The 25603-nt window shown below is 46.6% G+C and overlaps 1 protein-coding gene and 1 long non-coding RNA gene across 3 annotated transcripts in view; one reads left to right on the top strand and one right to left on the bottom strand.

The window, feature by feature from the left end:
• LOC144729134 (uncharacterized) overlaps positions 1-25603 on the top strand; it is a 350979-nt gene that overhangs the window by 294073 nt on the left and 31303 nt on the right. The gene's annotated exons all lie outside the window — the stretch shown is intronic.
• On the bottom strand, positions 2830-23873 carry BECN1 (beclin 1). 2 transcript variants are annotated; one of them, XM_078609088.1, is made up of 12 exons: positions 23446-23873; positions 20574-20739; positions 16755-16822; positions 15466-15542; positions 14363-14453; positions 13461-13597; positions 11152-11376; positions 9991-10137; positions 9039-9188; positions 7971-8031; positions 6679-6821; positions 2830-6186 (listed from the first exon to the last, which is right to left on the bottom strand). In XM_078609088.1, the coding sequence occupies exons 2-12, from the start codon at positions 20701-20703 to the stop codon at positions 6015-6017; spliced, it is 1401 nt and encodes a 466-aa protein (XP_078465214.1). In that variant the 5' UTR covers positions 20704-20739; positions 23446-23873; the 3' UTR covers positions 2830-6014. The 2 variants fall into 2 exon arrangements, with proteins under 2 accessions (XP_078465214.1, XP_078465213.1); XM_078609087.1 differs by having other exon boundaries at positions 15466-15545.

Below are 25603 nucleotides of genomic sequence, written 5' to 3' on the forward strand. Positions count from 1 at the left end.
ACGTTAATCCTACAAAATCCTATCACGAGGGAGAATCACAAACAAATAGACACTATATCTATTTTTGCCCGTATTGAAACTGCTGTAAGGGGTATGGACCTGAAATCTCAATTTCTCTGTACAAAGAATACGGATTAAACCGTATGGGGTTAACATCCATGCCGTCCACCATTATCAACTCTATAGATTCGTACAACTTTAAATTTACAAATTCAATTCATCGTTGTCCTGAACTGCACAATGAATAGAATCTGCACACAACCATCCCGTACTAAAAAAAATTGATCAAATTTAAGAATCGATCGATTCCGGAATCTTCACCACGTAACGATGCACCAAAAAATCGAATCCCACCGTAGCTTTCTATAGAATCGAATTGAATCGATTCACACGTTGGTAGAGGAATCGCCACACCCGCTACCCCCCGCCCCCCTCATAAATAATGCATGAGGTGGGCGGGGCGAGGGAGGACACGTCATCAAATAAATAAATAAATACCGCCGCGGGCCGCCTGAAGACGGCGCGGCCTGGAATGCTCCCCCCACCCCACTTCGCACGCCCGGCGTCATCCGCTACAAGGGACCGCGGCGATTTTGCTGTGCCCCGCGAGCATAACATTCGAATTAAATAATAACTACACAAGCCAATGGGCAGGGGTGGGGGGGTGGGTGTCACACCGCTGCTGTTGGATTGGATGATTTTCCCATTGACAGCGAGTGATCCGTTATTCGGATTAAATCCATCGCTTCTGTATTTTGGTGATGGAAATTTTAACAAAAAATTAACTGATCAGAATTTTTTTTTAAAATTCATGACTCTCCCATGGCGTGAAGTGAAAGTTCTCAATCCAACTCTTATGATTACGCCTCTATATATGGACGATGTCGTAGGACTACTGCCCGAAACGTCGCCTCGTATTTTTCCTTGTTAAGGCCACTGTGTTATAGACGAATGTGTTGATGGGTTTCTTTGGGCGCATAAATATGGAGTGGTGCTAATCTACATACATTTATAAATATGTCCGTTAAATTATCAGCCGGTTAATAAAAATTACACATTTGAGCTCCCGGTTGTGTGAATTGATGGTGGTGTGACTATGGAATTATCGCTTTGTAATTTACGATTTAAAAAATTCGACGAAAAAAAATTTTTCAAGTGATTTTCACGGCGGGAGAAAAAGATACGGCCAAGTTTTCTAGGTCTCGTAAGAGTTCGAGTTTGAGGTCTCGGCCTCACGCCGTGTGGATTGCTTGACCATACTTCACCACACTGGTTAGTCCAGAGGTGGGACAAAGTCATTGTTATGCAAGTCCAAGTCGAGTCGCAAGTCATCAAATTCATGACTCGAGTCTGACTCGAGTCCAAGTCACATGACTCGAGTCCACATCAGTGGTTACTGCTGGTTGGTGACGGTGGTAGCATTGAGGTGGGACAATATCATTTTTTTCCTGATGACGAACGAACGCCTGTGTTGCGATCGAAACGTCGTAGTTGTATTTTCTTCGAACCTATCTACGTGACTTTACCGAAAGACCCAAAAAGTATACTATCAGAGCATGTTTTTTTTTATTTGCATGTTTGCCACAAGTACAGTATATGTGGTTAATGCAGACATGATTCCTTACAAAAGGTTTCTGTTTGGTGTTTTAACATCTTAACACAACTGCTTAATTGCCAGAAAAGGTAACACCAATTCTTATCGGTGGGACAATGTTGCTTGCACTGCCCTCTGCTGCCAAACGGCGTTGTTCCCGCAAACCTTTATGGCATCCTGTGTGTGTGGTGGCTGTGGGGTTTGATACCCGATCACGGCCACCAACACCGGTGACGATTATCTGAACCGGTCCTGGGCCTCCCCTAGGTCGACTCAGACTCAAAGGAGTACCTGGTGCGGTGCGTAAAACATCGCCACTCGGGGAGACAAAGGCGACCGGGCATGGTGTTGGCCACCCACAGGTGCTCGCTAACAGCACTTGCCCTAACAGTCTGTTCAGGCTATACGGGGGATCTTTGTATTTATATTTTGGTGGCTGCCCAGACACTCAGTACATGATCATACCTGCTGAGCTTCCAAACATTGGAGCATTCCGATTCAATGAAAATAATACATTTGTTTGGTGATGCTGCATTGTCACTGGTGCACAAGCATAATTAACAAACAACTATTTTGTGGCCCCATAAGAACATCTCAATATCGGCGACGATTCAGGCAACAGCCCTTCATGGCACATCATCCACCATCTCTTATGGCTTCTCGATTTTGTCCAGCCTCAATTATATACACTACACTGTGAGCACAAGCGTGGCGCAGTCGTAAGCGCATTGGCATTATAAATCCGGCCCAATGTATGTGCGTCCGTATGTTGGAACTTTTTTCGCACCGTACGTAGCCAACCGTGCTAACCGGCTGAACGTTCGTGCCCGGTCACGGCCAACTTGTCAAGTGCGCGCGAGCCATCAGAACCGGTAATTTCACCAAACCTGGATTTGCACGGCGAAATACCATCAACGTTCCGCACAACGGCGTGGGGTCAGACCTGCATCAAGGCCAGCGGATCCGACAATCGCTTGATCAATGGATAGAAGAAGAAAATTTGGCTGAAAGTGCACATGGATTTGTTTTGTTATGCAACGTGGGCAGGAGAGGGCAGTGGCACTCTGACACACTCCCGCTCCAAAATATCCCCGCATTGCATTGGGCAAGCGTCATTGACTCTTGTATCTGCACGTGCCAAGCATCTCGACTGATGACCACGTGCCAAAAGTACGCGGTGTTCCTCGTCGATTTAATTCAGTAAATAGCAGCGGAATGAGTCATTGGAAAAGCAACAATTTCCATAGTTTTATTTTTGCTATAACAAAGTCTTTAGTACAGATATATATACGTTCCAGGAGCATGGGTTCTTATCTTCATGCCCCATGTCATACTTAGCAGGCTCCTGGCAATGTCAAGATTGCGGGTTTACACCCAGCATGCAGATGTTTTCAATTCTTTGCAAAAAAAGAAAAGTTATATGTACAATAAATTAACTCAACAACAATTCAAAGGTTCAACTTACGTGAGAATTAATGTTTGCCAAGTTTACAAGTCTCTCCCACATTTGGCTGCAACCTTGAAGCTCGGGCAAGTTAAACTCCGTTTGCATTTCCGTAAGGTAAAAGTGCGGCCCTGCAATTGCTATCTCCTGCCCGCACTACACACGCGACTAACTGCGGCGTTACCCATTCGTACTGCTGGGTAGAAAGAGGCGGAAAGGATTTCAGAAACCTGCACCACTATTTCAACTGCTGCGCCTGGAGATCGAACGGAACCGGTGACCTCTGGTGGCAAGTCCAGTTCGTAAGGTAAAGGTGCAGCCCTGCAATCCTTTGCTCCTGCTGGTACAAGGACCTCCGCTATTAAGAGCTCTAGACAGCTCCTCAAGATTATTTTGCCCTTCTCATCTAGGCTAGCCAGACATCTTGGAAGGGTAACACCACGACACGTCGTTACCCATCCATTCTGCAGGGTGGAAAGAGGCTTCATAAACCTGCACCACTGCCGCACGCGGAAATCGAATCGAACCGGTGACCACGTCTGGATGGCAAGTCCAGTGTGCTGACCGTTGCAACACCACTGGTGTGGCAGCATCCCTTGCATTTTGAAAAGTAACCACAATTGCTATTCACGAACTTCGTGCGTTTTGGTTTGTGTGACGTTGAGCGGACGTGACGGCGATCGGATGAATTGTCACGATTCAAGAGTTGCGATTTAACTCGAGAATCAAGTTTGGCTTTCTCTGCAAGTACGTATGTTGAACTTGTTTCGCACCGTACGTAGCCAACCGCGCTAATCGGAGGTGCGGGGAGCATCTCACTTCGACCGCGACTCGTCCTCAATGCCTGCCTCACGCGATCCGCCCGTCTCGTTTTATTACGGCCACGTCTCTTTTGGAACACAAGCTGCGTCTCTTTTTGTACTCTCTAACTCCCTGCTTGTGTCGTTTGTGCCGTCTCATTTTGAAGGTCTCGCTTGAGCTCCGTTTAATTTCTATCCTCCGATTGACCCCGTGTGGTGTGCACAGTGCGTCTCCTAGCTGCTATCTTGTTTGCGCCGCGTCTCTTTTCTGTTGTCCGTGCCTTTCGCGTGAACTCGTTTGTGCCGTCTTGCTTACTCTCTCGTTCCTCTATTCCGCCAGTTGATCATCAACAGGCGATTGTAACAAGGCCGTAGCCATGGAGTCAACATTGGGGGGACCAAATCTTCCAGGGGGTCTGGGGGTCTCCCCCCAGAAAAAAAATCTAAATTTGGAAACGAATTTCCTGCCATTTCCTGCCTAAAATATTTTAAAAATTCCCTAACACATAGGATGGACTTTTCATTTATATTTTACAATTTCTAGTAGTGTATTGTATTTATTACATTGCTCTGTTTTTTCTTTTTAACCTTTTCTTGTTTCATTGTATGTAATGGCAGAGATTAGGGATTAATAAAGTACAATCATAGCCACAATCATATAAACAGAAATCTATTTTATAGCAATATATTGGGGGGGTCATTTTGAGCATATTTGAATATTATAATTGCGGCCTTGGATCGTAATATCTGTCGTCTGTATTGTACTCTCATACGTGTTACATTTCGAGTGCTTGCACACGTGAACATAGTTTGCCAATATCCTACAACAATCAATTCTCGCACAAGTGTGCTTCAACGCATGTATCAAAAGAATCGATTTTAATCTACGAATCAGTCGCATCGTTACATTCCAACAATTTTCCATTTGCTCCGCCAAACAGAACCCTCCTGCGGCTTTAAATGCTCTGTAATAATAACACGCGACTCGCACCCATGACCTTCATTCTGACAGACTTTCGGCAAGTTACTGCGGAAGTTCTCCCGGTTGTGCTGTCCAGCACTCCGATTCGGTTTCTGGTTGTGCCGCGCCCTGTTCGACACGATGTCCGACATTTCTATCCGCGTGCGGGAAGCTTCTTCAGGAAACTCCAAACCACCAGCCTTCATCCCCTCTCATGATCTGTTCTGCCCAAGCGCACTTACACTCCACGTGCTTGAAGAAGCTCCCAACTCCTGGAGCTAAACGTTGGACGTCGTGCAGAACAAAATGCGGCGCGACACGAAGACACATCGCAGGGCTTATGACCTTCAAAAAAGGTTCCAGGAACCAAACACATTCGCCGCTAACTGAACTTTCGCTGGCCGCTAAAACATAACTGGACGTATGCTACTCAAAACAACCTAAACAAGCGGATGTCTAAGCCTACCAAATCAGTCGTAAAAACTCCCAACGGGTAAATCAAGATAAAACGACAAAATATGGCTATACTACTTGCGATTCACATTCACACACCCATCAAACAATAATCATTACTTTCCTTCCGATTAAATCCTTGCGGCGGCTTATGGCTAGCCATCGAACATAGACGGTCACTATATCGCGTGCTCTCAGATGCGTTTCCGTGGCTGTCTGAAACGCTCTTCCTTCCGATATTAGGAGCTATGCACTTTAAATCCAGATTGAAAACGGATTTCTTTAGATCTGCTTTTTGCGTTTAGTTTGTTGTCCTTCCCCTGCACCTCCAAGTAGCATGGTTGGCTATATACAGTGCGAAAGAATTTCAACATAATTACATGACATCATGATTACAGTTGTGTACTTTGCCTCAAAACAAAAAAGCATTTTTCCTTGCAAAATCATTATTGCCGGACAATATAGTTGTCAAATAACAAAAGTATAATAACTGAAGGTGTGAAATAAATAATGGGTTCCCATTCAATTAGTCCAATACCCACTCAATCTAGATTGAAAACTCATTTCTACAGAACCGCTTTTTGTGTTTAGTTTGTCGTCCCTCCCTCCGCACCTCCGATTCGCGCGGTTGGCTACGTACGGTGCGAAAGAAGTTCAACATACGTACACACACACACACATGTACATACATAAATGGCACGCGGTTTTGGAAGCCAAGCGCACCCCGGTTGGTGACGGCAGGGATTGGCACGACGCCGCCGGTCACTTGGCGGCGCTGACGTGCGACGAGACCCAGGCAAGCCCCCACTTGAGGTCGGTGAGCATGAACTTGAGGGCCTTGGTCCACTGCTCCTCCGAGTTGAACTGGATCTTGATCGAGTAGGACCCCCCCGTGCCGCCCGTGTCCTCGATGCGTCCCTTCTCCACGTCCATCCTGCGCGCGACAAAGCCGTCGTCGACGCCCGTCATCGTCGGCAGCCGCCCTCTAAACGACGAAACTACTAAACTATTATTTATTGCACCAGGTGAGGCCCACCGAGCTATGTGGCTCTTTTTACTCAGACACAACCTGGCCACGAATGATATCCCAACGAAGTGGCTTATCACGTGGAAATGTATCACAGCAGAATACTCGAAATGCATGTTGAGTCTAAATGTGGGACCCGGAGAAAAATCCACAAAATGACAGGGAGACAGACATGCAAACTCCAAATATACAGGCGTCAAGGTCACAGTTAGCAGGAACAATGAGGCCGGGGGGTCGAGACTCAACACGTAGTGGCTGCTAAAGAAAGCGACGAACCCAAGCGTACGTTCATTGCGGAGATGGCGCGACAAAATGAGGTTGTCTTGATGGCGTGACCAAATCATTGTTGATGTTGTGTGCATGTGTGTATGTGTGTGCGTGAATGAAGTGTGCAGTTACTTGTAGGGCAAACAGAAGCCAGTGTCCCCCTTCTCCACCTCCTCCTTGAACTGCTGCAGGCAGTCCAGGAATGCCACCATCGCCTGGTCAAACTTACTGTCCCAGAAGAACCGGAAGCCGCCAGAGCCATACAGAGGCAGTTCCTGTGTTGACAAAGATAAAAAAAAATTGCCCCGTGTAAGCCTACACAGGCTGTTGGGGCAAGTGCTGTTTGTGACAAACTATGAAGGCCGACACGGTGCACGAGGAGTGGGGGGGACTGGTGTGGCCAGCGCCATGCTCACCCACCTTTGTTTCCCCAATGCTCACGTTTACACTTCACACCAAGTACTCATTTAAAGCAGAATCGACCGAGGGGGAGGCCCAGGAGTGGTTTAGAAAATCGTCACTGATGTTGGTCGTGAGTATGAATTCAACTCGGGTTCGCTGGGTTCGTAGCAGTGCGCTAACCACTGCACTACCGCTCCACAAAACCAACCAAAACCAAACAGAGGCAGTTCCTACATTGACATCCATAGCGCACACAAACGCAGAATATTTACGTGCCTAATTTTTCCGTATTGCTTTTTCAAAAGGAGCTGTGACATTCTACACATTTTGAAAATGATTTATTTCCAATTAAGGTTGAAAGTGTTCGAGCGACAGCTCCCTTTGTTTCTGTAACAGTGGGGGTGGTGTGCGACAACTCTCATAAACCTCAAATAACATGTAGGCTTTCGCGACCAATATCATCCATAATGCAGCTTTTTTTATTGGGTTAGATCGCATGAATATAAATGTGTCGTTAAACCCACCACCAACCGACACAGACAATTACAAACCTTACTAATTGGCTGTGTCGGGTGTGGAAGGTTTAACGACACATTTATATTTACGCGATCTAATCCAAATAAAAACTGTAATAAAGATCGAATATTAACGCAATGTTAGTGTAAAGTTGTGTTGCTATGAGGAACTTATCCGAGAGAAAAACTGGGTGAATTGATCAAAAGGTTTGCCCATAACTCGGTGATAAAAAAAGAATCAGAGCTATAAGTAATCACACTGACGGCCAAAACAATGACGTCATTACGTACGACACCATCTTGTAACCTCGCAAGTTAAGCGCTGTGTGACATCTCAATGCACGGCTGAGAACAGAACGTTACTGTTGCTATTTAAACTCTTCCGAGGCATGTTGGAAAGCATTGCAGAATCCGTACACATGTGCCATTTGTCTTCCTAGCTAAGCGTACCGACCGGAAACATCCGTGTAATGTTAGTTGCTTGTTTATGAACCGATCGAAACTCACCTTTGATTTGTCAGTGAGCGATTCCAAGAAGGAGTGGTTCCCATATGGTACCAGACGGTATCTGTAAAAAGAAATATATATCAAATAATAAATGTATCTAACACAGGAACACCTGCTTTTTTGTCATGGATTTCATTGTCCCAATTCTGGAAGACATCAGCTTTAATATTAGGGTGGTTCAACATATTTATTTTCAGAACAAAAATAGTTACAACCCTAAGGGAGGAGTAATCATTCTTAAGGGAGGTGTAACTACCCTTGTGATCGTTGCAACTTTACAACCCATCACGCTGAGAATGCACACACGCCGTCAGTAAGACGTGAACATAATTTATTAATTAATTCCCGAAAATTATTATTTTATTTAACCATCATGCCTAAAAGCCATTTACCAAAGCACCATTTCAATGGGAAACCGTTATCTATTTCACACCTCCAATGATTGTACTTTTCACATTTAATAACAACGATTTTGCGAGGAAAAGTTCAACTTTTTTGTTCAAGACAAAACATGCAACTGTCATGACAATTTCGATTTAAAGCTTTCGTGACTGCAGGGATTCATCTTCTTGGTTCTTTCGGTAAAGTCACGTAGAAGGGAAAAAAAAAAGATGTTTTATTTTTATTATTTTATTATTTCCCTTCTATGTGACTTTACCGAAAGAACCAAGAAGATGTCATGACAATATCATGTATGTTGAACTTCTTTCGCACCATACGTATCCAACCGGGCTAATCGGAGGCACGGGGGAAGGACAACAAACTAAACACAAAAAGCTCAAAAGTAAATGAGTATTCGATCTAGATTTAAAGGTACATAGCTCCAGTGGCTTCCTAATATCGGAGGGAAGAGCGTTCCAGACGGCCGCAGAAGCGTATTGGGAAGCGCACGATGCGGCAACCGTCTTTGTTCGATGGCCAGCCATCGCAACAACGTTCCGCCAAAACGGATGACGTGATGACCTTGGACCCCCCCCCCCCCCCATGTCGCATGATATACCGTGTGCGAGGCATTCCTGTGGCACAAGGGGGGGGGGGGGTGGTTGGACCCCCCAGCATGCTGCTCACCGCTGGAAGTGCAGCCCCATCTTGTTGGCGAGAGCGTGGAGCAGCAGCACGGTCTGACCCCACGCGGCGTTGATCTCGCTCCACTCCACGGGGACGCTGGGCAGGCGGCCCAGGCGGAAGTTGTTGATCGTGCCAAAATGGCCGCTGTGCCTACAAAAGATAAGCACCGCCACCCACACGGTGTATGTAAACTAAACTCAACCATTTTTTACGTTTTATTTTAACCGGGTTTAACAAGTAGGCTTTCGTGACCAATATTATTCACAATAACGGTTTTTTTGGGTTAGATTGCATCACTCAAAATATAAATGTCGCCGGTTTACTTTCCAACACACCGGTGTGCTGAAGTAGTAACTAATTCTCACGTTTTGTTAACATGACAAACCTTACGAATTGGTGGTAGATTTAGGACGCATTTACCAAGTAAGGCCCACTGAGCTATGTAGCTCTTTTTCAGAAGTGACCTTGCCACAAATGATAGCTCAACAAAGTGGATTATCATGTGGAAATTGATAGCAGCCAAATACTCTAAACGCATATTTCTAAATGAGGAAAAAACGTACACGTGCGCCATCGGAACAGAACCGAAAGAAAAACAAAAGTAACTTTATCGGTATTGAGGCTCCCACAAGGCCATGCGGGAGAGGGCGTGTGGACTGTTTGGTGCCAGCTACCATCGAGTGCGATCTTGTCGCTATGATTCTCTGCAGCGAGTACAATGTCTTTAAAAATAATGGCGCTACGGATAGTCTAAACAAAATTAACTCTGAAGCACATGTGCGTTACGATATTCAGCGGTGAACGAGACCTCCAACCCTGCAACTTGCAGAAATCCCGGAACGGGAAAGGGTCGGAATGCGTCCTGATGCAAAGATAATATTGCACTCGACAGGAGCTGGCGCGAGGGTGAAGACGCGCACGTTGCCTGGGACTACAGGAGGGTTTACCGCACCATATGTGGAAGGTAGCATTGAAGACGTTGGTTTTCTTGAGTTTGTCGAGCTGCATCTGTGCATGGCGCAGCTGGTTGTCGACGGAGCGCTGGTCGTCCTCGCACTCTAGCAACTGACGCTTCAGCTCGCTGTACTCGTGCTGGTACCTTCAGAACCAAGACAAAGATCCCGCCCCATACCGTATAGCCTTAACAGACTGTTGGGGCAAGTGCTGTTAGCGAGCAGCACCTATAAAAGGCCGGAACGGTACAGGAAGGGGTGGGTGACCGGCATAACGCCTGGCTGCATTTGACTCCCCCACATACTCATTTGAGGTTGAGTCTCATTTGAGGCCGAGTCTCAGCCTAAATGAGGCCAAGAAACGGTTCAGATAATCGTCACTGGCCTGGCCACAAATGATAGCCTCAATGAAGTGGCTTATCACGTGGAAATCCACAGCAGCCAAATACTCTAGACGCACGTGGATTCTAAACGTGGAGGGAAAAACCGGAGGACCCGGAGAAAAAAACTACGCGACTACGGGGAGAACATGCAAACCCCAAACATACAACAGGCATTCAGGGTCAGGATCTCACCTACAACCTCCTGCATACCAGATCAGGTAATTAACATCTCACTCAAAGCATTGAGCTGGCACAGCTGAGATCCTGAATTTGAATTTCAGTGACCAATATAAAATGAGTACCACGTTTGGAAGCCAACCGCACTGTCTCATGTGTAGACTTACATTCCCTTTGAACGTGGAATTCACGACCTCCTGGATACCCTGCAAGGTAGTTAAAAATCTCGCCACCACGGTCGCCTCACAGTAAGCGCGACCGACAAAGACATAGATCCCCCGGATAGCCTTAACAGACTTTTGGGGCAAGTGCTGTTAGCGAGCACCTATGAAGGCTGGCCCGGTGGCACACGAGTGGGTGGCACAACGCCCGACCGCCTTTGTCTCCCTAGTGGTGATGTTAACACACTGCACTAAGTACTCATTTGAGGCTGAGTCGACCTAGGGGAGGCTCAGGACCGGTTCAGATAATCGTCACTGGTGTTGGCCGTGAGCGGGAATCGAACTCGGATACGCCGGGTTGGTAGCGCAGCGCGCTAACCGCGACACGACCGCTCCCCACAGTACGCGCGACCGACCCACACACTCGCACTCAACGTACTTCTCCTCCTGGTGGCCAAGCTGCGCGGCCTCAGTCTTGAGGTGAGCCATCTGCTGGGCCAGCTGCCTTCGCTCGCCCTCCACCTCCTCCAGCTGAGCGATGAGCCCGGCCTCCTCAGTGCGGAGAAACGCGAGCTCCGACTGCAGGCTCTGCTCGTCACCGCCGTGCGCCATCTCGGAGCAGCCTACCTCGCCGGCGGTGTAATCCAGGCGCTTGAGGAAATCCCTGGTGAGGAGGGAAAAAAAAAAAAGAACAAATCGAATCCCTGGTAGGATGGACAAAAGAAAAAGGTAAAAGTGTATTGAAAATGGACAGAACCCGGAAAGAGAGGAAGATCTAACAGAGAACGGGTTGACGACGACATCGTAAGAAATTGTTGCCAGAAAGATGTGGCCACTACTTGAGCATGTGACAGAGGAAAGTGGAAACAATACATGGACTGTCTGCCCATGGATTGTAATGATGACGATGATGATCTTTATTTTGCGTGCTAATATCACCCTTGATAAAGTGGGCGTCGGTGTGCATTACGGCGGATTGGGAACAGTTGCAGGAAAGAAATATAGAAACCCGTCAGGACCTCAGCGGCTGACACCGACCAAGCAAAGTAAATTTCAACCGCGTGCAACAAATCGCACACGCAAGTTAAGTTGTAAATAAAAAAAATTATGAAAGGTAAAGAGATGGTTTGTATGTAAAAATTCTAAATTTGAAGCTTTCGTGACTGCAAGGATTCATACTCTTAGGTTTTATCGGTAAAGTCACGTAGGTAAAAAAAAAAAATTGTATTTCTATTATTTCTATTTTATTTTTTATTTATTTCCCTACGTGACTTTACCCAAAAAACCTAAGAGTATAGTTTGTATGTAAAGTTTTTGATTTTATGGGAAGGCAAGTCAGAATCAGAATATTAATTTATACTGGAGAAATCCGATGAGCTATGAAGCTCGTTTTCACAGATGTCCAGTAGCACGTTGATTGAGAGACATCAGCGTGTTTCGGATGTCCGGTGGCAGGCAGGCAGGTGGGGTGTTCCAGATTTTTGGGGCTGCACTCCAGAAGGCTTCGTCCCCCCAAGGGTAGTGCGATTTATCCTGCGCCGAATGACAAGGTGCCAATGTTGCCTTCCAGGACCCCCCCTGTCTGGCTCACGCTGCTGCGTGGATGTTCGTGGTTGTGCCGTGGGGAGTGGTGGTGTAGCGGTTCGCGCACTGCGCTACGAACCTGGCGACCCCGGTTCGTCCTCCCGCTCACGGCCAACACCAGCGACGATTATTTTAACCGGTCGTGGGCCTCCCCTAGGTCGACTCAGACGAGTACCTGGTGCGGTGTGTAAACATCGCCACTGGGGAGACAACAGCGGCCGGACGTGGTGTTGGCCACCCACCCCCCCTTGTGTGCTGTGCCGGCCTTCAAAGCTGCTCGCTAACAGCACTTGCCCCAACAGCCTGTTAAGGCTATACGGGGGATCTTTATCTTTTCTGTACAGGGTTTGCGATTTGTTGTTTGGCACCACGTTCCAACGTTTCGCTCCACGTGCTCGGAGCCTCTTCGGGAAATATAATTCAGTTCACGAATTTGATTTGAAGTGGATCCGGGATGCCATAGAATTTAAGGATTAAATAAATGCACGATGCCCGATGTTTCGCGTGATGTCTTGAAGTTTCGATAAACCTTCGCTACACATGCTAGGACCTTCTTGTAAAAAAAAAATCGTGCAATTAAATTTTGTAAAGCATTATTCATACAACTGCATCTCACACCGCTGTACAGGAATTACACACTTACATCAGAGGGGCTCACCCCCAATGTAGACACTCGTGAACAACAAGGTTAACCACGTGCAGAAATCAACACGTGACAAAGCTGTCAATGTAATGCCAACCAGGTCAAACTCCCAGCTGCGCACACAAGCCAAGATATCTCTTTCAGCAGGGCGGTCACATGTCAGACAGCTACAATCGACGTCGAGCTGTTGAACGCTTTTTCTTCCGATATTAGGAAGCCACTGGAGCTAAACGCTTTTAAATAATCTAAATTGAAAAACGTATTTCTTTTAAACTGCTTTATATGTTTAAGCGTGTTGTCCTCCGCACCTCCGATTAGCACTGTTGGCTTCGTACAGTGCAAAAGAAGTTCAACAAACATACATCCATGTCCGACGTTTCGCTCTACGTGCCGGATGCTTCGCCAGAAACCGAAATTGAGTTCCGGAAAGTGCACTTTTTGAAAGTCAATTCCTGAAGAAATCTTCGACCGTGCACAACAACAACAGCAACAACGCCATCGACGTCGACTGCCATCTCCACCTGTAGTCCTGACACTCGTCCTCCGTGACCTTGAGCTGCTGGTCCATCTGGTCAAGGAGGTTGTCCGTGCACTCCTCGCACAACGGGTGGTCAACCTCCGTCTGGCCGGACATGATGTCGAACAGGTCGCTCATCACCTACACACGCACGCAAGACGGGGGGGGTGGGGGGAGGCGGGGCACAGATCGCAATTGTCACGCTACCTTAAACCGTGGTCCACACCTGCGCAACCAGCTGTCCAACTCTTCTGCATGCGGCTGAGTTGCAATTAGTTGCAAGCAGTTGAAGAACCAGTCACAGTTCAGCAATTTGTTGTGACGTCATCCATCTCGTGCCTATATGGGAACCATGATTCCTACCAAAATTCCCGAATGCGCCATTTCATTTCCTTGTTGCGCAACTACTCGCTCGGATGTGGATAAAGTAGCTGCAGATGATTACAGTGCTCGAGTTCAGGCAGGTGCGGACTGGCTTCTCGGGCAGCGATCTGCGCGGAGGATTTTGGTCCAGCGGCGGCATTTATAGGCCACTTGCTTTAACGCCTCAGCAACGCGAAGCACTTTACATCACGTCTCATCTGAAACATTGTAATCTCCTGCTGCGGTCTATCCAAGGCAGGGGTCGGCAAACCTGTGGCTCCGGAGCCACATGCGGCTGTTTAAGGATCGCTTGGCGAGACGTTATTCACGTGCATTGATTGCGGCTCTTGAAATATTTTTTTTTTTTACCAAATTGGAAAGAAATGGCTCTTCTTGTTATTTTGGTTGCTGACCCTTGAACCAAGGGGACCCCCTCACCCCCCCCAGTGACAGCTGTTTTTGCCATGTGGTTCTTTCCTTATCAATGTGCGACGAGCACAGCATTGCTCACTCCAGACGGCGAGTGACTTGCGCGGCCGTTACCTTGATCCTGCGACTCAGGTGTTCCGTTACGCCCCCGTCAGACGCCTCCCCTATCAGCGTGAAGCTGTTGGCACTCTCCATGGACATCATCCTGCCGGATACACACACAAAACGCCTTTACAGGGGCACGGTGCCACGATTACAACAGCCAACAACAACAACTGGCATTCGCCACTAAGTGGCGGTGATGGCGCTTGTGCCAGGCCATGTGCACGTTAAGGCCACGTGAAGTGTCGAACGCCCGCCGGCAGGAGGACACGGGGCAGACCCAGGTTCCATGGGTCGACTGACTGAGATGATTACAACAGCCCGCACTGGCCCACGCGCAGCTCTCAGATATATATTTTTTATTGAACAATCATGCGATGAAAAACTTCCGCAGATTATCACGTGTGAAATTGCCAGAGGCCCTCGTGTGGATAAGTGATCACTTGAAAAGCGCTCAGACATTGTTCTGTAACGTCACCTTCCGTGGAACGAAATACGTGATTAGGCAGCACTCTGTTAAAGAATTCTAAAAATGCTTTATAACCTTTGTCTCATCATACAATGACCATTTTCAGCCCCTTGGTCAAACCACTGATGGATGAAGGCCTCTGTGTGAGGGCCGTGAGGCGGGTTATTTGGCGATGCTGCACCACGCCGGTGGGCGGCGAGTTGGTGGAGACGGGCATCAACACGGATGTTCAATTAATTTTGCTGCACTGCCCTCTGCTGCCCGCAACAGAGCTCCGCAGCAGCCTATACCTCACACCACTCAGCGTTACCTGCTGTACCCACGCCACTCAGCGTTACCTGCTGTACGTACGCTGTTCAGCGTTACTTGCTGTACCCACACCACTCAGCGTAACCTGCTGTACCCACGCCACTCAGTGTTACCTGTACACACGCCACTCAGCGTTACCTGCTGTACGTACGCCACTCAGTGTTACCTGCTGTATGTACGCTGTTTAGTGTTACCTGCTGTACCCACGCCACTCAGCGTTACCTGCTGTACCCACACCGCTCAGCGCTTCCTGTACGCACGCCACTCAGTGTTATCCGTACGCACGCCGCTCAGTATTACCAGCTTTAAAATAACTGAACAAAAAACAATCAATGACCTGGCTGGCGGTATGGTCTTGTGCACCACGCCATCGCATCGCCTCTCGTCCAGGCATCCGTGTGTTGTGTAGGGGCCCTGCTGTCAAACATGTGACATCAGAACATAGCCCAGCAGTGTCTCGTCGATGCGACCACTCATTTTTATTGTTGCTATTCACCATCGTCTCAGATACATCAAACAAAAGCTACAAATTATATTTGGACAATTTTAGCCATCGAACAAAGACGGTCACACGGCATCGCGCGCTTCTGGATGCGCTTTTGAAACGCTCTTCCTTCCAATATTAAGAAGCTACTAGAGCTATGCTCCTTTATATTATCTAGTTTGATAACTAATTTCTTTATAACTGGTTTTTGTGTTTAGTTTCTTGTCTTTCCCGATTAGCACAGTTGCCATACGTACGGTGCAAAAGAAATTCAAAATACAGTTCACTCGACTGGAGATTTCTATCAGAGGGACCCAATTGGAAAACAGCAGAGGATGTGTACCTAAGGCAGCTCATTGACAGGGGACTCAGCCAACAGTTAGGTTATAAAGATGCAGACGAGAGGTGATTACAATGCTTATGAAAAATTTAACTTGACCATGAAAACCAGCAAACAAATGTGTCCACTGCATTAAATCAGTATGTGACCTGTTATGATGGACAGTTCAGGAACATGTACATTGAGAAAGGAAATGGGAGAAGCACATACCTGTCAACCCATACGGTTTATCCATATTCTTGTACAGGGAAATTGAGTTTTCAGGTCCATACGGCATACAGCCGTTTCAATACGGGCAAAACAATGTCTATTTGTTTGTGTTTCTCCCTTGTGATGGGACGTTGTAGGATGAACGCTGAGATTTATAAGGGCACGGGGTGACCAATAAGGTCTGAATTGGTCTGTATTAAGGTAGGGCACTGATAAGGAGTTGACAGCTATGGAAAGAAGCTGAAAAGTGCACAATAAAGCATGGGGAGGTACATGCTTGGAATAACACTGACACACAGAGAGAAGAACACGTCAATTATAAAACACATGATAGTTAGTTATATCATATTGACCGGACGATAAGTGGACTTATAAGTACACTCAAGAGATGTTTGTTACGTTATGGGCACATTATAAATATGTACGTATGATGAACTTCTTTCGCGCCGTACGTAGCCAACCATGCTAATCGGAAGTGCGGGGGGGGAAGGACAACACACTGAACACAAAAAGCAGTTTTTGTTTGTTGCTGTTGTTGATCTATCTTTCAATAATAATTCTCAGTTAACGTATGTTGCACATTCGTACACACCTCATTGGTCACGTCTATGTCCACACTTGGGTCTTCTCTCGTCACCGGTGTAACCGTCACAAGAGGGGCTGCAAAAAAACACACAAAACGTCAATTAAACACTACACCTAAATATTCTATTAAAACTGAACGATGTTTTATTTTACAGTGTGGAGCATGCCTAGTGGCAATGATAACACTATGTAACACAATTTTTGTTCCTGGGTAGTAAGTGTTATTTCGTAATTGCTTATGCCTAAAAAGTATAAAGAAAATGGCTATTATGCCCCACAAACTTTGCTTTTGTGACCAGGACAGTGAAATTTCGAAATTTATCTATTTTCAATGAGAAAACGGGCGAATGTGTCTTTTCGTTCACATAAAGTCAGCAAACAACATATGAAAAAAAAAAGTAACATGCCTTTATACTAAAGTAATACAAAAATGACGACAAAAGATTTTTAAGGGAGTAGTTTTTCGAGACTTACGATTATACTGTAAATCACTTTCATGAATCAGCCCCCAAATGTCGTCTCCCATCATGTTCTCCTTATACTGTCCTTGGTAGAGGTGTTCAAAGTCCAGTATATCCTGGTGGAAACGCTGGCCTTGCTCCTCCGAGTACGCTCCCATGTTCTCCTTGAATTTATCAAGATGAGGATCAAGGATATGGACTTTGAGGGACATCCTACAGCCCATTGTGCCGTAGTTCTTTACCAAAGTCTAAATCAGCTCCACATAGTTTTCGACCTTGTGATTGCCCAGGAAGCCAAGAACCACTTCGACAAAGCTGTTCCAAGCCGCTTTCTCCTTACTAGTGAGCTTCTTGGCAAATTCATTGCACTCCAGGATCTTCTTTATCTGTGGTCCGACGTAGACACCGACTTTGACCTTTGCCTCAGCTTAGGGATGAAGTCTTGAAGGTACTTGAAGGCTGCCGACTCCTTATCTACAGCTCTGACAAATTGTTCCATAAGGCCCAATTTGATGTGCAGTGGTGGCATTAGCACCTTCCGGAGGTCCACCAGTGGCTTCCACTTGACGTTATTCCTCCCCACAGAGAACTCGGTCTGCTGTAGCCAGTACCGCCTGTGGTAGTGCGCCTTGGTGTCCCTGCTGTCCCAAAAACAAAGATAGCTGGGAAACTTGGTAAAATCGCCTTGGAAATCCATCAGGAATGCCACCATTGTGAAGTCTCCGATGACCTCCCAGCCGAACTTATCATACTTCAAGGCGTCCAGCAAGGTATTGATGCTGTTGTAATCCTCTTTGAGGTGCACCGAGTGAGCCAGGGGAAGAGACGGGAACTTGTTACCATTAAGGAGCAGCACGGCTTTGAGGCTCCTGGACGAGCTGACAATGAAGAGGCGCCACTCATTATGGTTATACGGCGATTCCGATTTCCTCGAACAGACTGGTCACATTGTGGCAGAAGCAGAGCCCATCTTGACGAGTGAAGAAGCTGCAAAAAGGTTGGTGGCGCTTCCTCTGATCTGCGACTTGCACACTTTATCCAACAAGTTCCACTGCTTGAGCCTCGACGTCAAAAGCTCGGCATTGGACTTGGTAAGACCAAGATACTTGATCAAGTCGTTGAGGTCTTTTTGGTTGAGGTAGTATGGGTTTCTCTCGTCAGCTCCACCTCTGAAATTGTCATCTGGATCTACAACGTCTTCCTCGCTCTCGACTTGCTGCTCTCTTCTAAAGACGGCTGCTCTCTCCTCGGAGGAGTGGGTACGAGGAGCTCATGGCAGTGGGGCCCCGAGGCAATGGATGAAGGAAGGTTCGGATACGTGATAGCAGGTGCATTATTGCTAGTCTGACGTTTGGAAGGGTCCACCATGCAGAAGTAGCAGTTGCTTGAGTGGTCAGTGAAAATATGCCTTGTAGGCCTCACACATCTTAGCAGATGCTTCCACTGAGTACTTTTTCGCTCTTGTCTTGATAAATTGGCCGCAGACATAGAAAACTGCGTCTGCCGGATGCTTGCAGCCTCTTGATGCCATCTCAGAAAAATGTAGATATGTATCCACTTAGGCAGCTGGAACTAAACCGAACTGGTGGGCTTAAGGCCCTTGTATTTATACTACTATTTATATTAATGGAAAGTTCTAGAATGTTCTAGAAGTTACTCCAAGTTTACTCAGCACTGAATCTATCTATAATGTTCTGATAAACAGGTAAATTTCTAAGTATCACTGTCCTGGTCACAAAAGCAAAGTTTGTGGGGAATAATAGCCATTTTCTGTACTTTTGAGGCATAAGCAATTAGGACATAACACTTACTACCCAGGACCAAAAAAAAATGTTACAGTGTAATTTAAGATATTACACAACTTCATTGAGAATATGTTCACGACGGATGTATTTTACGTCTTAACTGTAGTTCCCTAAACACTGGAATACCAGGTACTAGAAAAATTTACCTGAAATCTGACCCTCTGGGAGTCAATAAAATCGAATTGGAACATGCAGTAGACATTACGTTCGTAGAACGTGAGGCTATCACGAAGGCGCTGCTTCACAGACAATTAAGAGTCTGCCAGTGAGAAGTGATCTTGTTATGTGGCTTAACCCAATTAAGTAATTTACAGGAAATGTTTAAAAATGTGGCAAATGGACCGTGACACCAGTGCACATGGCCTAACTCTTTTAAATAACTTCATAGAACCTTTAACGCACACCTATGTGAAGCAGACGGCGTGTATTTTATGCTCACCACATTCTGCAGATTACAAGATCCGCCGGAAAGTCAAATGCAGCCCAAACATGTCCCCAGTTTCAATTACGTTATACAAATAAGGTCTCTCACACACACACAAAGTACCGGATTGCAAGATACCACCAACTTTTGCTTTGAAATGCAGGGGTAAAAAGTGCAATTTACAATCTTAAGATTGTGGTAATACATCCACAGTATGAACCAGGGTGGCCGCTGGGCTCGAACAGAGTACATCTGTAACAAGTGGCAAATGGGTTACCACTCAGTCATGCCACCGCCCACATGGAGTGGCCTCCCGTTGCCTAGAAACAAAGATCCCCTGTAGGCTGTTATTGAGCACCGATGAAGGCCAACACGGGCACACAAGAGGGTGGCGAGGGTAGCATCATCTCCCCAGTGTTGAAGTTTCCACACTGCACGAGATGCTCATTTAAGTCCAAGTTGGCCTAGGGGAGGGCCCAGGACCAATTCTCAAATCACTGATCACCAATATAAACCATAGCCAAGAATTGAACCTGAATCATCAACCCGAGTCATCAGGTTCGTAACACGGCGTGCCAAGGCTGAGTCGGCCTTGGGCAGGCCCACCACCGGTTCGTGCATTCATCTACTTATCCATAATCGTTTTTTTGGGTTAGATCGCATAAGTATAAATGTGTCGTTAAACCTGCCACCACCCAACACAGCAAATTTGTAAGATTTGTCACGTAAACAGAACATGCCAATTCGTTACTAGCACAGCACACCAGTGTGTTGGAGAGCAAATCTACATTTACAATCTGAGTACGACGTTTCGCCAGTAATTACAACTAGCGTCATTAGGCGGACAGGCAGATTTGATCTACTGACGTTGGCCATTGTATGTATGTATGTTGAACTTCTCCCGCAACGTACGCATCCAACCGTGCTAATCGGAGTTGCAGGGGCAAAGACAGCAATCTAAACACAAAAAACAGTTCTAAAGAAATGAGTTTTAAATCTAAGTTTAGCGGGTATTGGACTTGTCACCTGGTTTGGAGTGCAATTCATTAACCACTTACACTAGTGCTCCCCACGTGTTACTACACACACACAGAGCGCAGCTGTGGGAATTCGACGTTGAGAAACAGGAGGCTTGCCTGTGAGCTCGCCGGTCGTGTGATTGTCGAGCGTGTCGAACGAAGTGTCCAGCTTGAGCGGCTGGTTGCAGCGCTGGCACACGAAGCTCACGTGCGTGGTACTCCCCGCGTGTGAAACCGACGTCTCCATGGCTTCTCCTCCTTTCACTCCGCGGCGATCTGCGTGCTTCAAGAAGGTGAAACCATCTCAGCGCTGCGGTCACGTCAAAGATTGCAATGAATAATCAATGACAGATGGCACAATTGTTTTTATAATCGTCAGCCACTGTCTATTCGACTCCCCACGCCGTCACCACCCCGCATGGTCCACTGTGGCTACCGTCCATCTAGCTCGCTCCTGCGCATGAACTGATCTCATCGCTCCATCTCCATGGTGGCCGGGCCTCTGACGAATTATCAACTTTGGATGCCGTTCCATCACAATTCTTGTCCATGCGCCATCAACCCGTCTAGCGATGTGTCCGAGCCAAAGCCAACTTAACTGTATACATTTTCTTTCCGACTGTATTATACAGTAAACATATTGAATGTGCGGATGGCCAGTGTACAACAGCTCGGTCACATCCTTACAACTGCAGACAACGAAAGACTGCTCCACGCATTTGTTTTATCCTGCATTGACCCTGAGCAAGCTCCTAAACAGGCCGCAGTACGTTCAAAATGCGGCCGCCAGGGTGCTAACTGGTACAAACTTTAAGAATCACATCACACCTATGCTCCTGTCCCTTCACTGATTTTAATATTTTCTTGCTGATATTCAAGGCCTTAAATGGGCTTGCGCTCCTCACAACATTTATGACTTCATTCAGCCATATATTTTCCATCAAGATCATGAGGATCCTCAGATTGTGCTTTGCTCACCGTCACCACGGTCTAGGCTTCACAATTGGAGTGATGGTGCCTTTGCAATTGCTGCACCTCAACTCTGAAACTCCTTGCCCCGTCGAGGTCGGAACTTCGAGGCACTACAAATCTCGACTAAAAACATATCCGCTTAAAATGTCTCTCTCTTTAGTTATTTTCAAACGTCATTCTGACTTATTCTTTCCTTGGTTGCTGTTAAACTATTTTCTGCATCTCCATGCATAGCGGCCTGAGAACGATTGTTTAAGGGTGCTTTATAAATGTCAATTATTATTATTAACGCTAGAAAAGTATTGTGGCCTGTGGCATGGAGATCCTTAAGTGTTTTGGAGTTAAAATTCAGGAGGGTCCCGGCTACGTTGCGACGTTTCGCCAATTCCACGAATGAGAGTCTGGCTCCGTGCGGGTGGTTCTTCGGAACCCGGAGAGACAAACCCAAGTCAGTTTAACACGTAGACTTTCACGACCAATATCATCCATAATACAGGTTTTTTTGGGGGGTTATATCGCGTAAAAATGTGTCGTTAAACCCGTCACCACCCGACACAGCCAATTAGCAAGGTTTGTCATGTAAACAGAACACGCCAATTCGAGCAAAGCCACAACATTTACAATCTGAGTGCTCAGATTGTAACGAATTGGCGTGACAAACCTTACCAACATTGGCTGTGTCGGGTGGTGGCGGGTTTACCAACACATTCATATACTTAAGCGATCAAACCCAAAAGCCCCAAGTCGTGCACGCTGTGTAGGAAGGGGGTTAATTCTAGATTTTAAGTTTTCGTGACTGCAAGGATGCATACTCTTTGGTGTAGGACACACTTAAGCGGTGTGCTTTCGCTAAGTTGTCCCCACCTGAAGCAGGACGCTTGTGTTGCGCACGAAACGTCGTTATTTATTTTTTTTACCTACGTGACTTTACCGAAAACACCAGAGTATGAAGGGGGTTCATAGTGGCACTGACAACCTCCAGGTCACACCTCGCAGCGCCTCCACCACAAACCCTGTGGCAAACCACGTGGTTGGTTGGTGTTGGTGGTAGTCACCCATCTAAGTGCTTGCCAGGCTGAGAGCTACCCTTGCTTGGCTTCTGAGATTCAAACTCTTTATAGTGGTAATAGCAAGAGGTTTCAATATGGTTTTATTTTATTTTAACAGGTAAGGCCAACTGAGCTATGATAGCCCCTTTTCAGAACCTGTTTCATGTCCGTTACAAGACAGTTTGACTGTAGACAAAACGCAAAAGTCTATACAAGTCTATGTAAGTCTATATATATAAAGTATATCAGGAATACTAGGAATGTCAATACAATACGTACTGTCCTGCATTTTTAACATAAGCTTGATTGTATTACATCGAGTTTTGAGGCTTTCCTGGAAAAATAAATAACATAATTATTGACATACGGTACCGTACTACTGCCAACAAGTGCGATTTACGCATGAATCCGTAGCACGTAGCCTCGGCCCATCATCACTCCGGGTCGATAAAACGAATTCCACTTTGCGGTGGCGATCAGCAGTCAGCATTTTAAACTTTCGGGTTACAACGTGGGCCCACAGCCAAGTAAAGTACGGTTCTGGCGAGACCCCAGTTCGAGTCCCAAACCCGGCTGCTAACAACAACAATCCCACTTCACTACAACTCGCCATTGACCAGGGCGGTGAAGTATGGTCAAACGACGCTCGCACGACCCACGACGACACAGCGTTGGTTTTTAAGGGCCTTTCATCCAGCAGCGAATTGAACAACATTGTATAGACACCGATGTCTATACCGCATCGTCGACTCTACACACCTTGTGTGTGTGTGACACCATCGCCTCGTGTTGTGACATACAGTGAAGTATGGCCCAAACGGGCGGAGTGAGTCAACAACAAAACGACCACCACCCAACATCGATTACGACTGTGACACACTCTACGTTGTGTCTAGCAGACACACAACAATGATAAACTAGCGAGAGAACAACAGCAACATCAACAACACAGCAGACGTATTGCTTACTCCGTGTGAGGGCCGCTTCAGCACAACATCCCACACCACCACCAGCGCTCGGCTTCTCTAAGACTCTAAAGACATCTTCATCACCACCACCACCATCATCATCATCGCAGCAGCAGCAGCAGCAGTAGAAGCTCGGATCTTCGGTGTTCGCTCCAACCCGAACAAATGTTACAACAATCGCAGTGGTGGTGATGATGATGGTGATGATACACGAAGTGGGAACGTTGGCTGGCGATTTCGGTTTTTTTTTAACGAAGTATTCCACCCCTCCCCTCTTCAGCCCTAAGTAGATTCGGCGGAAATCACATGCTTAACAGTTTTTTTGAGGTTTTTTTTAGATTACAGCTTCCAGTAGGGAGGAGATGTGAAGAGAGGAAGAGGCTGGATTTAGTGTGGCGTGCGTGGTGACGTCCCAGCGTGCGTGGTGACGTCTCAGCGTGCGTGCTGACGTCATGGCGTGCGTGCTGACGTCTCGGCGTGCGTGCTGACGTCATGGCGTGCGTGTTGACGTCTCGGCGTGCGTGCTGACGTCTCGGCGTGCGTGCTGACGTCATGGCGTACGCGCTGACGTCTCAGCGTGCGTGTGACGCCTCCGCGTGCGTGCTGACGAACGTCGTCGCGTACGTGTGACGTCTTCGCGTGGCGTGGTGACATGTATAGGTATTCTTAGGTTTTTTCGGTAAAGTCACGTAGGTAAAAAACATTAAAAAGTAAAATAAAATAACATTTATAGGTTCGGGGTGACCTCGCCGCGTACACGTAATGACGTCGCCGCGTTTACGTAATGACGTTGACCCGTCTACGTAATGACGTCCCCGCGTAACGGAATGACGTCGACGCGTACACGGAATGACGTCACCGCGTACACGTAATGACGTCGCCATGAAGAAGTAATGACTTCCCAGCGTGCGTGATGACGACACCGCGTGCGCGCGATGACGTCACTGGCGCCGCGTGGGGTTCAACTATTGGAATTTTTTCATACTCTTAGTGTTTTCGGTAGTCACGTAGGCAGTAAAAAATGAAATTAAAATTAATAAAAGTAATAATAGAAATAAAATAATAAAAATCACCAGTGATTGTTATTATTTTATTTCTATCACTGGTGATTTTTATTATTTTATTTATATTATTACTTTTATTAATTTAAATTTCATTTTTTACCTAGGAAAGATAAACACATCACTTTTAGAATTTATATAGAAATAAAACTAAACTTTGTACAATCTTACCAGGTAAAGCGGACTGTGATATTAACTTACTTTTCAACAGTGCAAAATTATAGCAGCAAAATAATCTAAATGCATGTTTCAAAGACACCCCCGCCCCCCCCCCCCCGTGTAGCCTTAACAGACTGTAGGGCCAAGTGCATTTCGCAAGGAGCACCTACACACATAAGGGCCGTCCATAAATGACGTCACAAGATTTTGGACGATTTTTGACCCCCCTCGTCACACGGCGTCACAAAAAGTCAGACCCCCCTCAAATATGACGTCACAATGCTCTGCCCCCCCCCTAAAAATTAAACATGCTTCAAATCGCTTTAAACTATCGTCATTGTAGTGCGTATTTAATGTGGCGCTGCACTCTGATGTTATAGGATAACACATTTATTAAAAAGTATATTTAATTAAGAACGTGTTGTCTATATTTATTTAAAGTTGCGCATTTTGATGTGACGTCACATTTCTCAAACCCCCCCCCATCGTCACAAATGTCTGACCCCTAGGTGCGTGACGTCATTTATGGACGGCCCCATACACATGAACATACGTATACACAAAGACAAAGCTCACCCGTGTAGCCTCAACACACTTTCGGGACAAGTGCTGTTAGCGAGTGGAGTGGCCAGCACCACGCCCGACCGCCTTTGTCTCCCCAGTGCTGCTTATATGAAACACACCGCTGCACCCAGGTACTCATTTGAGGCTGAGTCGACCTAGGGGAGGGGAGAGGTACCCGGACAGGGGTTCAGATAATAATCGAGAATCGAACTCGGGTGTTTGTAGGGTCGAGGTTTCCTTGCTGTGCTCCTGTTGACCCCTCACTCTCTCACTCTCTCTCCCCGTTCTCTCTCTCTCTGCTCTCTTGTGCTTCATTACTCCTCGTCCTCTGTTCTGCCGGAACAGGATGTGATGCCACACAGTGGCAGCGACTG

Source organism: Lampetra planeri, chromosome 31 (genome assembly GCF_965212315.1).
Source record: "Lampetra planeri chromosome 31, kcLamPlan1.2.h2, whole genome shotgun sequence".
Taxonomy (NCBI): Eukaryota; Metazoa; Chordata; class Hyperoartia; order Petromyzontiformes; family Petromyzontidae; genus Lampetra; species Lampetra planeri.